This window comes from Porites lutea, chromosome 2 (assembly GCF_958299795.1).
Source record: "Porites lutea chromosome 2, jaPorLute2.1, whole genome shotgun sequence".
Lineage (NCBI taxonomy): Eukaryota > Metazoa > Cnidaria > Anthozoa > Scleractinia > Poritidae > Porites > Porites lutea.
This window is the reverse complement of record NC_133202.1, coordinates 22,250,235-22,265,316: the sequence shown is the minus strand read 5'-3', so window position 1 is coordinate 22,265,316 and position 15,082 is coordinate 22,250,235. Positions and strand designations below refer to the sequence as shown.

Below are 15,082 nucleotides of genomic sequence, written 5' to 3'. Positions count from 1 at the left end.
TATTTACTGTTTGCTATTTGAAACAGATTAATCATGTCTCACACATTGTTTTAGGTCGCAATTAGCCTCTTGGTCGGAAAAAGTAGTTCTTGCGACTTTATGTCTGATTTAGTCTTGACTTTTTGTTTTGTCCTTACTTCTTTTAGTTGCCGAAATGAAATTTACCCAAAAATATATTTCGGTAAAATCCTAAGATATGAAAAGCATCATACAAAAGTTCTGCTTAAATGGTAACTGGGGATTTTGTCTACATCCTAACTGAAAAAGCAGAAGGTCAAACCAGCTGACTTATGAGAGAACGGGCTACAAGTCATGGGTGTGGAATTTTTTTTATATCAATTGCTTTTTTGATCAATAAAAAACTGAAATTAGGGTTTTGAGGTGATTTATCACGGTTGTTTTTCACCAATCCAGTCAATCCAGAGTGCTACGCTACAAGAATGATACATAAATTCATACTACAGAATTTTTTCTGTGGTAAATCTTTCTTTACGCGTTTATATTTTGGCTGTTTCATAGAGGATGATTGAGCTCAAAATTAACGGCTACGAAACTATGGACGAACGTGTACATTTCGCCTAGTGCGCCCACCAGATTTGGCCATCTGATTTTTACATAGTTTTAGAAAATTGTACGCTTTTAAATGACAACTTCAAAGAAATCAACAAACTTCATTGGAAAATCAGGATAAACCTGCAGGCTTTAAACAATTAAGAGAGAAAAAACGTGCCACTGATAGAAAAGTATAATTCACTCGTCGAGCAAAAAAGTGCAACCGACCGGACAGGACCAGCCATGGAACCTTGTTCTAAGAGGGCCTTGTTACGTAACAAGATAGAACGCTATATCCTTCAATGTCATTCAAGTGTTTTGTTCCCAATCACCCTCTCTTTCGTAAAAAGCCGGGTCAGTTTGTTAGTCAGGCACAAATGGAGAGCAAATGTCAAAACTAGGACGCGGTACGAAGTGCAAGAGATGTTTAACACTTTAAACACTAAGAGCGATCAGCATCAAATTTCTCCTTGTAATAGCAATGCTTTGTAAAACAGAGCGGTCATGAGAATTACGGACATGATCACAAAAGATGTATTTGCTTGATATTTTATCAGCTTCTCCCTACTACTTCTATAGTTAATGAATAGGGGCGACAAATGAGAATTTTAATTTTGATTTGCGGGTTTTAAGGTTTAAGAAAAATTGCTATGTAAGTAGCTTTTTCTCTAAATATGACGTTGGATGTGTTGTTCACTTTTCCTACGTGACTCAAACTCGTAATGAAAAAAACCAAGCTACACGTTTGTTTTCACAAAGGAAGTTGTGCCGTTGAGGAATTGAACGAATTCTCATTTTTGTTATTCAGTTCCAATACTGGTCGACCTGGCGTTTAGAAACGAACAATAAAGTGGAACCCAAATTTAAGAAATGTTCGAGCTTCACGTCAAAAAAAATACTAATAAAATAAGCCTTCGTTCCAAAAGCCATCGTTCACGGAGGAAAGATGTCGCTTCTCCCATCCCCGTCATCGACCGATTTTTAACTGGAATACTTTTTTGCATACCTTCCTGCGTCTATCATCGCAACTCATTCATTGTCATTAAGTATCATGCCCGAAAAACAGGCAACTCAGCTTCAACCTTTGAAAGGCGTTACAACTGATAACGATGGTTTCGAATTCTTGCTGATGCTCACCTACAGCTTCGCTCTATAAGTAACCGAGGCAAGGCCAAGCGAAATATTGCTTTCATCAGCTTGTAACCCAGGCAATACCCTGGTTGCCAAAGACTTTTCTTGCGCGTGACTTCGACCTATGGCCGAAGATCTGTCTTGCGGCCGACACCGAGCCAGGCAGCCGCTAGTCTCTCTCGCAGCCGTTTTTTGGATGTCACGCAACGCTCAAACCTCTAGTACCCAGGGTACCCAGGCAAAGGGTCATCAGTTAAAGTAGATATCTTTACCCTGCACGGGGGGCAGGCGCTAAAAGGGTTCGTACTTGCGAGACGGAGAAGGTGGAAAATCTCTATTTACCCCCTCCTAGCTCGACCTCGCTGCGTTCTCGCGCGTCCGAATAGTCCAGTTTCAAATTAAACATTACCGCTGAATACAAAAATTAACGACACATTCATGCAGGGTTAACCTCCACATAAAGTAAAATATTCAGAAATTCCGGCAAGTAAGTGTTTGAAAGTTGAATATAAACAATAGACAGAGTAATAAACAGGTCTTTTCCTCACTGGAATTTGTGAACATGTTACTTCAGGTGGAAGCTAAGCCTGTAAAAAATGCGTCTTCACTTCTTTAATTCCGGTCATAGGAAATTCGAAACTGGATTATTGCCCTGTCCCCTTTTAACGCCGCCTACACAGGCTGAGGGCAGCCTGGTGGTGAAATGCAAAATCCCAGCTCCACCACTAAAAAGAAAATCAACCAAACAGCCGGACAGGGAATACGGGCAAAAAGTCCTTATGGGTGATATTTTGAGTGATCCAGAGTTTACAGTAAGGTTTTCAGTAGGTGGCAAAAGCTTTTGAGTAGGTGGAGAAGGAATAAACTTGTGCCGAAGGCGCAACTTGCAAGCGCCAAGGGGGCGAAGTTTCTAGAGGAGTACGGAGGCTATCCCCCTAAGGAAAATTTTGAAATGTGGGCCTCTTAGAATGCATCTCAAGCATTCTGGAGAAAAACTTAGAGTGTTTAAACAGAACACAGAGGTCATTAAAGGGGCTGTGTCACGGCAGTCCAGTTCATTTTGTTTAATTTTGCCAATTTCTCACCCTCAATAGCTATGAAACTTAAAGTAAGCAAAGATCTTACATGAAAATGACAAAATCAAAGATTGGAAACAAACAAATATGTCTCCTGAGAATTATTTTTGAAGTTGCAAGCAGCAGGGATCAACTTTGAAAAACTGCTAGGCTGAACAGTTTTCAATTTCAATCCATTTCAATCTTCAGTTTTGTTCATTCGTGGCATCTGTTGCTTCTGTTATGTTATTTTAACCGTCCTTTAAAGTTTTAAGCGGTTATTTTTATGTTTCTCTTAATTTAACGGGCATTTTGTAATTTCCTAATTTGGCTGAATTTCGTGAGACAGCTCCTTTAAATCTTTTTGGCTTTTTTATTCAGTGACAGCACATGAATACTGCATATTTTTTGTTATTTTCGTCTTGCCAATACCTTTGAACCATTGGTTATTTCAGTATCAATTTTAAAAATTGAAAAATTAAGAGTACCAGTTACATCCGTTTATACTGACCATTTTTACAGCTAGTAGACTTTATAATTCAAGAAAGTTTTATAGAAATTTCTCCACACTAATACACTGCTACATATTGGTATTGGTGATAGGAACCCTCGACTCCTTCATAGCACGGTTGGGCTGCCTGTGGGAAAATCAACTCGCGTCAAGCATCTTTTGCCAAGCCTGCGAAAGCAGACGTCTTTCGAGTCCTCGCTTCGGAATAAGCTTAGTCTGCGTTCGCAGGCTACCTACACTGTATAGCCGTCCCTTAGAAGAACTCCGGTTAAAGATATATTAATGCATGTGACGTTCTTCTCGAAATCAAGAGTCTTTGCGTTCCTTGTGGGCTGTTGTATCTTTGGAAAGTGTTAAAAGATATCCAGTCACTACCTCTTGCCATAAACTTGCCGCGTACCAGGCTGGAAAATATTGCAAAGTTATCAAACCAGACAAGTTCCATTGTCGACTACTATAATCCCACGGACAGGCCTTAAAATATCTAAGAAGCATACCACAGCTGAATTCCCATATATACACCCATATAACGTAGAGGAATCCTCGTACAGGCATAGGCAAAAATGGCTTGTCCTTCCAAAGCAAATAGAGCTGTTCAATGATAAAGCTGCCGAAACCATACATAAAAAATGACCACAGCGATGAGTGACCTCGAAAACTCCAGTCTATGAAGTTAGATTCAGCGAAGTTCAACATTGAAGTAAAAAGTATTTCGTCAAAAAACCCATGAAGGCCGTAAAAGAACATTCGCAACCAGACATTCACTGTCATCGATCATCTTGAGCAGAAAACAGATCAAAAGCTGCAGGCGCGGGTCTCCTTTGGAGTCCTGGGGTGAGTTATGATTCTGAAAACAAAGATGGCGACGGTGCGTTGTTTCTTCCTTTTTAGTCGCATAAAAACGTTTTGTTCGTAGCAGTTGAGGTCATTTACTATGGCAACTTGGCCTGAAGCAAATCAGAAGCGTCCACACGTGCGGTAAGAGGAGCTCGAGGATAAAAAGATGTTGTGTTTTGCGCTAAGCCGATGCCAACCTTCAGATAACGAAAGTTTCATTTAAGCTCAGTTAAGCTAAACAGAAAAGGAGAAGGTGTCCTCAAAATTGCCAGGGGCCGTTTCGAGGATCTGGTGTAGCGATCCTGCTTATAAACGTGCAACAGACGAAGTATTCAAGCGTCTTCAGCGGCGAAGACCATTCCCCACACTGGCAGACACCATCCCTGCCCCCTACCCTCCCCCCCTTCACTTATGTGGGGTCTGTCTTCACAAGTCCAAGCACCCTCTAGGCTCTTTGTTCAATCTTGATCCTTTATTAAAATAATGGTGTCAAAAATTAATTTTTTGAAATGAACTGCGGGGCTTTTTTATTTTGTCTGTAGAAATGCAACATTGGAGTTAACAGTAGACAACAGAATCAGGAGTTCCAAAAGTAAACACTCAAATGTCAGACATACAGCATTCAACAATTTAGCTCTTTCTGTGGAACAAGATGGGCAAGCACTTAGTGAAGTATCGTCATTCGCAGAATCATTACGTAGCCAGCCTGGTGAACTACAGGTGTCTGTGGCTTCTCATACCTCTGCAGCAGGGGTAGGTTTTATTAAATAGTATGATTCTGTATGGGATTGTCATGTTAAACACAAAACAAATATTCACTTTAACTATGCACTTCTAATAACTTAGTGCAAAATTCAAAATATACTGCAGGGGCACCTAATGACGGTTTTCTGTAAAAATTAATATCTGTTCGGAGAAGCAAATATTGTCTAGAGGCTTCTATAGCTTTAGGATGGCTAAAAATTTCTAATTGATCGTTCCATTCATGTACAATTTTCGACACGTACCTATTTTTTCCTACGATTTTCTGAAGTTTAATTTGGCTACGCATAAAGAATTAAGAGAATTAAGGCTTATTTGCTTGCATGCAACAACAACAACAGCAACAACAACAACTTTATTTCAGTATTCCCACGTTAGTCCGTGGTATTACCTTCTATTCTAAACAATTTTCAATACATACGTTTCATTTATACGATACTCTAACAAAAAAAGTGTGCTAAAAACGCACAATTAAAATATCAGAGTTCATACTTTTTGTCTAGACACTTTCATTTGGCTCGTGGAACAATTTTGTTCATGTAAAGCTCACTTACGGTTTGCTGTTTGCCATATTGGATCAGATTGGATCTTGACACTGTGGCATGAAACATAGAAACATTATAAAGATGTAAGTTTAGATAACAGAGCTTGGAGATCAAGCTTGAAATGTGACACAAAGAAAACAAGGACCATTTAAGAACGATAATCTGCAAAATTCTGGTTGCTAAACGCAACAAACCTGATTGAAATGAAAGTTAAATACTCACGTTCTCACCACAACGCCAAACAGACCAGTTTCACGTCGCCGACGGGAGCACCACGGCAATGTGGTGAGCAAGAGCATGCGCAATATTGCACAAATCATAACGTCTCTTCGGTTTGAAGTTGCCGTTGCCCCGAAAACGTCTCCATCTTAAGTTCCATAATATCTCTGTTGACGGTTTTCTTGTACTTGTTTATGAAACACTGAACAATGATAGTACTACTTACAGTAGTAGTATTATAATAGTACTATACTATCTTCTTTGATATGGGTTTGGGACACGTCTGTATTTTTTGTTGTTGTTGTTACTCTATCCAGGAGCCCATAACTCAGAGCGAGCAACTTCCTTGTGCCCATGCAATGGCATTTCAAGAGATCAATATATTTTTAGATCTAGTTTCCTGCAAATTTTGACAATAAGTCAGCATAAACCAGAGACATGAAAATAGTAATTCTTATGATTTGCAAGCATTTACTTTTTTTGTCATTATCGCGCTATGGATGCATACACATACAGAATATTGATGATTCCATTTTTGCAGTAAAAATACTCCAAAATGATGCTTCATGTGAGGATAACTTGATCTGTGAAAACACTGCACAGGTTAATATTTGGAGTTGCATGTTGCGATTTATGGGCTCCTGGTCTATTATTATTATTGATAAATATTTATTAATTTATTTATATACTTTTTTTTCTTTTTTATGGGGTAAATGCACCTCATAGATAATGTCAAGGTAACCTTTGAGAATCGCTATATAAACATTCTTGTCTCAGTGAGGTGGCTTGTAGAATGTCTCTCTGTTTCTCCAGGAAAATTCCTTTTAGGAGGGGAATGCAAAAGTTTTTCTTTACCATTTCTGTATAACAAACATTCACAAATGGAGAACATTTTTTTTTCTTTGAACATGTCACTGGATATATTTCTTTCATGGAATATTTCTTAAGAAACCCTGTTTAATACCCTATAAAGCTCAAGATTGAGGGTTGTTGTGTAACAGAAATTTCATAAGGGTTCATATGGGGAATTATTTGGCAATCATTCTTTAGGGTACAAAAGTAACAAAATGAAAATACATCAGAACACCTTACCTTGTCTCCTTGTTTTATTGTATTTGTTTTTTTCAGCACAATTCCAGAAAGTTTCAGTTCTGTCAGTATTCTCACTAAAATCCCTGTACAAACTGTTATAATATTTCTGTCATGCAACAATGATCTCTAGGTTGGGGTGCCTGTGGTGTAAAAGTCAGGGTTGTCAGAAAGTTTTGAAGTAGATGGCTGAGTTGTGAAAGTAAGCGGCCAGTCTAGGGATATTTTACTTAAAAAACGCCATCCGTAAAGAAATGTCAAGCAGAGGAGCTGGCCAATATTAACCAAGTAGGCGGCGATTTTCGCTGGCAGCCGGCTACTTTTGACAACCCTGAGAGTATTGATGTTGCTTATTTTCTCGGCAGTCTTATTCCATTCTCAGAAGAAGCAGTTATGTGTCCATTGGCTGCATCAGCCTGTTGGTTACATTTCTTCTCCTTGTCAGTGGAGGAATCTTGGTGGCCGTCTATAAAAAGAAAAATTACCATAGAAGTATGTACATCTTTAAGTCTGTATGATTATAAACAACTTTTTCTGTGCATGTGTGTTGATGATGATAAATATCTGTATAGTGAAAGCTCCTATCTCCATTCATGAGCCTCTCTTTGGATATCTGCAGACATTGCTCTCATTGCCTCATTTTCCATCAAATAAATATTTGTTGATTTTTCAACAAAGTCAAAAATATTATTGTTTAGCACGATAAAGCCACTAGTGAGCTTGAGCAACCGCCATGGTAGTGATGGAAACAGGAAAATAAAAAAGCAATAGGTTAATTAGCAAAACAAAGAAATGTGAATGTGCCTCACACCTTTTCGTAGATCAGTGTGTCATTACACAACTAAACTTGTTAACCTTGATCAGAATCCTGAATGGCAATGCAGTCTACACTTTAATCTATAAGATTATCATTTCATGAATAGCAATTGTTGCAACTTTGGTGTCATCAAAAATAACATTCAGAGTCTTACTCGTCCCTTTCAAGTGATCTCTTTTATGGTCTAGACGAACTTATGCTATCATTTGGTAATAAACCTGTAGCAGCAGCAGAACACTTATGAACTGTGTCCTTTTCCACATTCGATTTATAAACAATATTGATGTTCCTGTTAGGTACATAAAATTGGCAACTTTAGTGTACACATGTTTACTGGGTTCCCGACAAAGTAAAATGTTTCTTCCCAACATTAATTTTGTATGTTTTTCATTATATCCTCCATAGCTGTGATAATAGCCTGTGAGTTGCTAAGGGCAGCAGGATTGTTTGGTTTTACAGGTATGAAAAATGACATCTTTAATTTTTTTTTCTCAGTACTGTCATTTCTGACAACTCTGTATTGTGGTATGAGGTTTAAAACTCAAAGGATTAAGATGTTAAATTAATCTTATGGTGAATTAAAAGGGGTTTTGTTCACATTTTCTCACACAATAGTTACTTGCATGGTAGATATTGACCACGACGTTTCAACTATGTGCTGCACGTCTTCATCAGGTGATAGTGTTGATTTACTGACTACAACTATTAGTACCCTTGTTTGCTAGTGATTGGTGTATCACTAACCCCACTTGGTTGGTGGGTTTTGACACTATTGACTGATTAAGACCTACAGTATGAAGATGAAATGTCACTTTTCAGAGAATTGATAAACAAAACCCTTTATTGACATATCCCCATGAAAAAATTCATAAGATGGCATAAGTATAATTTTTTATATTTTTCTTTATTTTTATCATTAACCTAACTGTAAAAGTAGAAAAAATTTTTTTCTGCCAGTGCCACTAATTTAAAAGACATAGTGTTAAAAGGAAATAGTACTTTAAAGTACTAGTGTCTTGCCTTTTTTTAGCTGGAGCAACAAACTGGTTAGGAATTAAGCTGATCTTCAACAGAATTCCTGGAGTGTTTTTCAGGTATGATAAGACAATCTATGTAGCAGATTTTGCTGAAACGAAAGAAAGTGGGAGACTTTTATTTTGTCTATTTTTTTTTCATGTATTTGTAGTACAGCTCATGGCTGCCATGATCCTCTAAGAAAAAAAATCATTACTTTAGGGAGGGAAAAATCTTTGACCTGTTAAATGAGACTTGCTCAGCTTCAACTTTAACATTATTTCAAGATTGCCCAAAGGGAACAGTGAATGAAAGCGAGACCAGCGGACAGTTCTATAGCTTCTTACATGTTGTTATGCCAGAAGCAGAGGCCCTTTGATCTTCATAGATGAGTCTGGAAGAGGAAGGGGGTCCCTTCCTCTTCTGACTTATTTAGGAATATTGAAGGGCCTCTCCTCACAGGGTAACATATAGTAGGCCTAATATTTAAATTGTTTTGTGAGTTACAAGGTTCACACACACCTTAAAAGTCCTTAAAAGTCCTAGAATTTTAAAATAAAAATTCGTGGCCTTGAAAGTCCTTGAAAATTGCAGTCGCTGCTGGAAAGTCCTTGAATTTCAATGCAAACTTTATAGTGTGTGTAGAACTCCAAAGAGAAAGGAGCAAACACAGAAAGACCTTCAGGATAAAATCGCTCATGTTGTGGAAGAACTAAAAAAGATGTAGACTCAAGGCTCTTTTTTGCACTGAATGGAGTCGTTGAAAAATGGGAGATGTGTCGTTGAAAGCCCTTGAATTTTTTGCTCAAAAAGGGTACAAACCCTGTAGTTAATGAAACTGAGCTTAGAGTTATGACTTAACATAAGTCAAAGACAATTAAAAGTTTTATGTTGCTTTTTGGCTTCATTAGTAGTTAGCGGTGCTACAAAGTAATATTGTTATCAAGTACGGAGTTCTGAGGATCATTAAATTTTAAACCTGATTCAGGAAGACTGTTAAAACAAAGATGTTACAAGTTACGTTTATTTTTGTAGTGTTACTTATTGTATCCTGATGTCTCTTTGACAGTGGTGCTATCACCAAACACTTTACAGTTGCCAAGAAACTGATGGCCAATTTTGTTTTGGACGGATTTTTCAATCCATTACAAGTGAAGAGATATCTATATGATAAGATTCAAAACCATTTAACTGCAGAGCACATTGGTATGTGTTATCCAAGTTGAGATTATTATTGTTGAGATTATTATTGTGATTCAGTTAAGCACCCACCATATAGGTAAGAAAAGGCAATAAGAGCCAAGCCTCAAGTAAGCGCCCAGCCCCAAACCCCTCCCCAAAATTGACCTTACCAACGATGAGATTGAAATTGACCAAAATTTAATACAGTCAAACACTGCTTTATGAACACCCGCTCAATATGGACACGTCGTCATTATGGAAGTTGCTTTTTCCATGGAGAAATAAAGCCTTTACATTTTCTCTAAATTCAACCCGCTTAATATTTACACCTCGTTAATACAGAAGGGGTCATAGTAAGTGTTCGTATTAACAGAGCTTGACTGTACTACTGGAGATTTCCCTGAAGACAGAGTTTACACTTTCAATGATCAGTTAAAATGATGAATTTTTTGTCAATAACGTAACCTTTTACAATCATTGACTTAACAGCCACTGCACAGCGTTTGCGGACGTTCATCAGTGATATCCTGAAAACCTTATGTTTTATGAAAATCCAGCTACATGGATAGAATGTCATAGAAAGAGACAAAAAGTGAATGGGGAGAAATCAAACAGAAAATGAAAAGTTATGCGTGGAGCTATAATGAAACAGAATACCTATCTATTTGCATTAAGAACATAAGCAGATTGACAAGCTGTAAACAAAGTTTAGGATAGGATTTCCTTGATTTTATCTTTTCCCCAAATGTTAGCTTTTTGTTTGTTTGTTTTTTGGAAGATCTGCTGTAGGTGATGAATTAGTTGAATAGAGACTTTTTTATTAACACCTGATGGTTTTTGTAACAGATAATCAGCTGGATGAACTTCTTAATTCTTCAGGCGTAGAATCCATCATAGATGAGCAGTTAGAAGCGTTTATGGGCTCAGCTGAAGGTTTTTGATTGCTTTGTTTATTTCTCCCTTTTTTTATTCCCTTCCTGAGTTCAGTTAGTTAAAATGTGGAAAGGCACATCAATATTGTACCTAGAACCTTGATTTAAGTGGTGGCATTTTTTCGGCGGTCCTCTCATGAATCGCCGTTGGCTTATTAGGCATTTTGCTGCCTCAACAACAACAAAACACTCCTGGTCCTCTCTAGCTAAGCCGTATATAAGCAGCTGTTTACTTTCCAAAGCCAAGTTCATAGCATTTAGAATTAAAGATGGAACTTAGTATAGTTTAACAAAAGGATCAAAACAGTCCAAGTTCACAAACACTGAAAATTCATGACACAAAGGCTAAGAACAATAAATGAAACACAGAACGAGGAAGTAGAGTTTGGGAAGAGGCAAAGATTAAAGAATGGATGGGATTTTTTGTGTTTATGCTCCACCTCAACAACAACTTGTAAAGTTCGCAGGATTAGCTCAGTCGGTAGAGCTCTTGACTACAGAGCGGGAGGTTGCGACAACTCACTTTGACTCCAAAGAAGATAGCTAGGGTCTTAAAATGACTGAGAAATGACGGTACTACCTTTGCCCTGCAAATGGCTAGACCTTTGCGTGGCTCAGATGATCACGTAAAATGGTGGTCCCGTCTCCAGTAGGAGACGTTAATATAGTGTCCCCAATTAGCACGATCGTGCTAAAGACATTGACGCTCAAATAAACTGCATTCTTAATTTTTTAATTTTATTTTTTTGGTAAGCAGAGGTATATAAGTGCGTGTATAATTAAACACGGTATATCTAGCTAGGTTTTGATGTAGAAAGTAGTCGCCAGAATAAAAAAATCTACTTTTTTTTTTCAGGTCGAGACACAGGTAGCCCAAGCTCACTATGAGAGCCCTGAACAACATTATCCTACTTAGCTAATTAATTACTCATACAGCAAGAAAATTATAAGACGTTGTATGGAGAAATATTCTTTGCTCACTAAATTAGCAAAATGTACATTGAATATCGCTTTGAAGCTTACCTTTAGCGTCTTCTTGTTTGTCTTTGTATTCTGACTGCATTTCAGACCTCCTAGGCACTGTTTAAGGCCTTTTTTGGAGCGACAGTTTTTCACCCAGATGACAGCTCCAAAAAAGGCCTTAAACGGTGCCTAGGAGGTTTTACTTCAGACAACTGTCATTGATTCGGGGGGTGAGGAGATTTACGGCGTTTGAAAGGAATTAAATAATAAATGAATTAAATGTTTTATAAAAGCACCCATTTTAAACAAGTGTATCAACTACGTTTGTCCCTGATTGTATTTATATGAGTAGAAAGTTTTGTATTGGCTTTGTTGTTTTTTTTTTCTTTTTTTCAGGCTTTCTTTTCCCAACCGCATAAGTTGCGTCTCAACTACGATGATGTTTGCGTTTATTTTGACATTGCTTCTAATTATAGGCCTTAGACTACGCATGCTCGGGATCAGCAAAGCTAAGCTAAAGCCGATAGTGAGACCACATCTTATGAGTATGAAGACAACTATTGTACCTTTGGTAAGACGCAACTTTTTATAAAAAAAAAAATTCAGTACAAGCTATTACAGTTGCTCTTTCAATTACAAAACAACTTGCAGCCCAAACTATTTCAGTTATATTTTTGTGTATACTGGTGTTTTTGTTTCAGTTACTGTCTTCTTTAGAGTCGATGGAATTATTGAATGCTGAACATCTAAGAGAACAAGTACGTGTCTTAAAATCACATCTTAACGTCGCTTTACACTTAGTGAATTTGATTCCTGATCACTGTCTAGCAACAACGTATCGTTTACATTTCTGTAAACTCCTCAAGAGTGTGATAGGTTGGTATTTTGTTGAATGCCCAGACTTCCAAGGGATATTAATAATGACTGCTGTGTGTCCAAATATTGTTTTGAGAAGTACTTTAAAAACTTAAAATCTACATAAACCAGAAAAGCAGTGCAGTCGTAATAAAATGATCTCAGGTGATCTCGACACCACAATTTAAACACTCAGATAAAAACATACTCCAACCACTGCCGTGGTTTGGGCGGGAAAGGATAAAAATAAAAGCCCGTGTGTTAGAAGCTATTTATAAGAGTAAATGCAGTTGTGGAATACCATTTTAGCTGCAAGTGTCTGTCCCTTAAGCCAATAAAATGCAGGAATAACAGCCTCACGTTACCACTCTCCTTGTAAATTTTTTTTAGCACAACCGTTGGTCGTTTTTGCTCAGTATTTGTTAAAGTGCTGGTATTTTTCTTCCAACTGCTAGATTGTAGACCTGATATTAACAAAGACCCAAGAGCTGTCGGCAGAGCAGCTTAAATTTGTAAGTAAACAGTCTCCACTGATGTTAACTGACCAGGATTTTCTTTAAGGGAGGTGGTGTAATCAAGTAACGAACTCATTGAAGAGTCTAGCTATTATCTGAATACTTGAGCCCATTTTATGAATGGTGGACCAAAAACAGTAGAATAAAACCTAAAGTTATATACGGTCAATTTAAGTGCCTCCTCATTCATTGACTTCCTTTTGGGCCATGGCGATGAAGTTGCGAAAACGTGCGACGAAAGTCCCAAATGTTTGAGCGAGAAGTCGCCCGAAAAAGCAACGAAATTTCCGCGAAAACAAGCATGTCTGACGGATGGTCCCACCAAAACGGAATTCTAGAGAGTCTACGTCCTTTGCAACACTCGTGTTTACTTGACTATCCATACATTTGTATGTGGTTTGTTATTCCCACTGCACGTGACTCTTGCCACGTGGTTCTCTTCCACGTGACTCTCCTTATTTGTCCAGCTCATCAGGACGTGGTTCCCTTTTGACTTGATTAAGACGTCTTTCAAAAGCACGTGACTTTCCTTATTTGTTCAGGTGGTGAAAGCGGCAGTATACAGCCATTTGAGTTGGATTGTTTTCTGGGGAAGCGTGTTAGGAGCTATTGTCGGATGCCTCGCAGAACTCGCCTCTGTGTATGTCAAAGGCACGTGACTTGTGGAATAAAGAAACGTTATTCATCTTGAATCAGGTTCTGTGCCTCTAAGAGATATATGGAAGGAGCGTTACTGGAAGCGCGTCTGTTTTCACTGGCTAATAGACCCGGAGATCTCTGTATAAAAACGAAATGCCTTTTTTAATTGAGTGAGTACTTGCAAAGAGAAACGGGCTCGAAAAACTGCAGAGTGTTTGTTGTAACTGGGCATTGCAAATTCCTGTGTGAGTTCAAAACAAAAGTTAAGTGATCTCTTAGTGAGAAGGTGCACAAGATGACTGAAGCAAAGGAAATCAACCGCAAAGTTAAAAGTGAACGTTGGGGCACACGAAGACATAGTAATTGATCGTTGCCCTTGTGACCAACTGTCGACTCGTGTCAGTTCATTATTCTGTAAAATTAATCTCAGGCATGATCTTAAACAGCAACTTAAGTTGATGATCAAAGTTACTTCTTAGATTCTGTAGATCTTCACGTTTCACTTACGCAACGACCCATTAAATACGTCAAAATGGCGGCGCGGAATTTGTGAAGCCATAGTGCATTCGAGGTGTCCCAAACATACCTCATTGTACTTCTGGAGTCTCCAAACTCGTTAGATGGTGGGTGCGCTTATTGTTAATACCCTTCACCATCCCCCTGGGCTGTCAGGATAAATAGGACAATTGCACGATGACGATATTCGACTACAACTACCCGAATTCATTTCGGTTTTGCTTTGGTATTTAAATTTGTCAATCCCGCTGAGGATTAAAGAACAATAGCCTTAATTTGCACAAGAAAACAACAAACTCAAGGATTCTGGTAGTTGTAGTAAAATGACGTCATCGTGCAATTGTCCTATTGGAGAAGTGACGTGATCTGTCGTATGAAACTGGGTGCGCGACGCGATCAGTCCCTTATGTTCACACTATACCGGATATAGCTACTGTAATGTCGCGGCTCTTCTCACTGCCATACCGTAAAGTTGCGAAAGTAACGACCCTCGTTACTTTCGGATTGAGCACCCTTCTTCTATCGCTTCTTTCGGGGCCTCGCTACCACTTTCTGATTCCTAAAACGTGTACTCCACATGGGCACTTCAAAAAAAAATCGCAAAAAATGTAAAAGGAATACTTTTGAAAGTAGGCAATGTATATCCTGTACTTTAAGAGTTTTGAATAGGAATGTCAAATGATCATTATTGATGTTCAGGCTATCTATCATATCCGTTATTTTTTGCAAAAAGGGGAATTAGCTTCGAGGTCTCTACTTTCGGAGGGTCGTTACTTCGGGGGGATCGCTGCTTTCGGGATTTTGCTAACACCTGTGACATTTTATCGCTACTTTCGGAAGGAGAGGGAGCGAGAGAGAGAATAACTTTAGAGAGGTACTACTCAATATTTTAGTAAAAAAGCAGAATTGCTAATCCTTTAGTTAGCAATATGAATTACAAAGAAAAAC

General features: G+C 38.2%; 1 protein-coding gene across 1 annotated transcript; it reads left to right on the top strand.

The window, feature by feature from the left end:
• The first annotated feature begins 4,086 nt into the window (after nt 1-4,086).
• On the top strand, nt 4,087-14,087 carry LOC140926739 (uncharacterized). The gene is made up of 11 exons (XM_073376438.1): nt 4,087-4,227; nt 4,629-4,839; nt 7,067-7,193; nt 7,924-7,977; nt 8,549-8,612; nt 9,602-9,738; nt 10,561-10,647; nt 12,086-12,180; nt 12,311-12,367; nt 12,920-12,976; nt 13,522-14,087. Exons 1-11 carry the CDS (start codon nt 4,184-4,186, stop codon nt 13,636-13,638), a joined length of 1,050 nt encoding a protein of 349 aa, XP_073232539.1. The 5' UTR covers nt 4,087-4,183; the 3' UTR covers nt 13,639-14,087.
• Nucleotides 14,088-15,082: the final 995 nt, after the last annotated feature.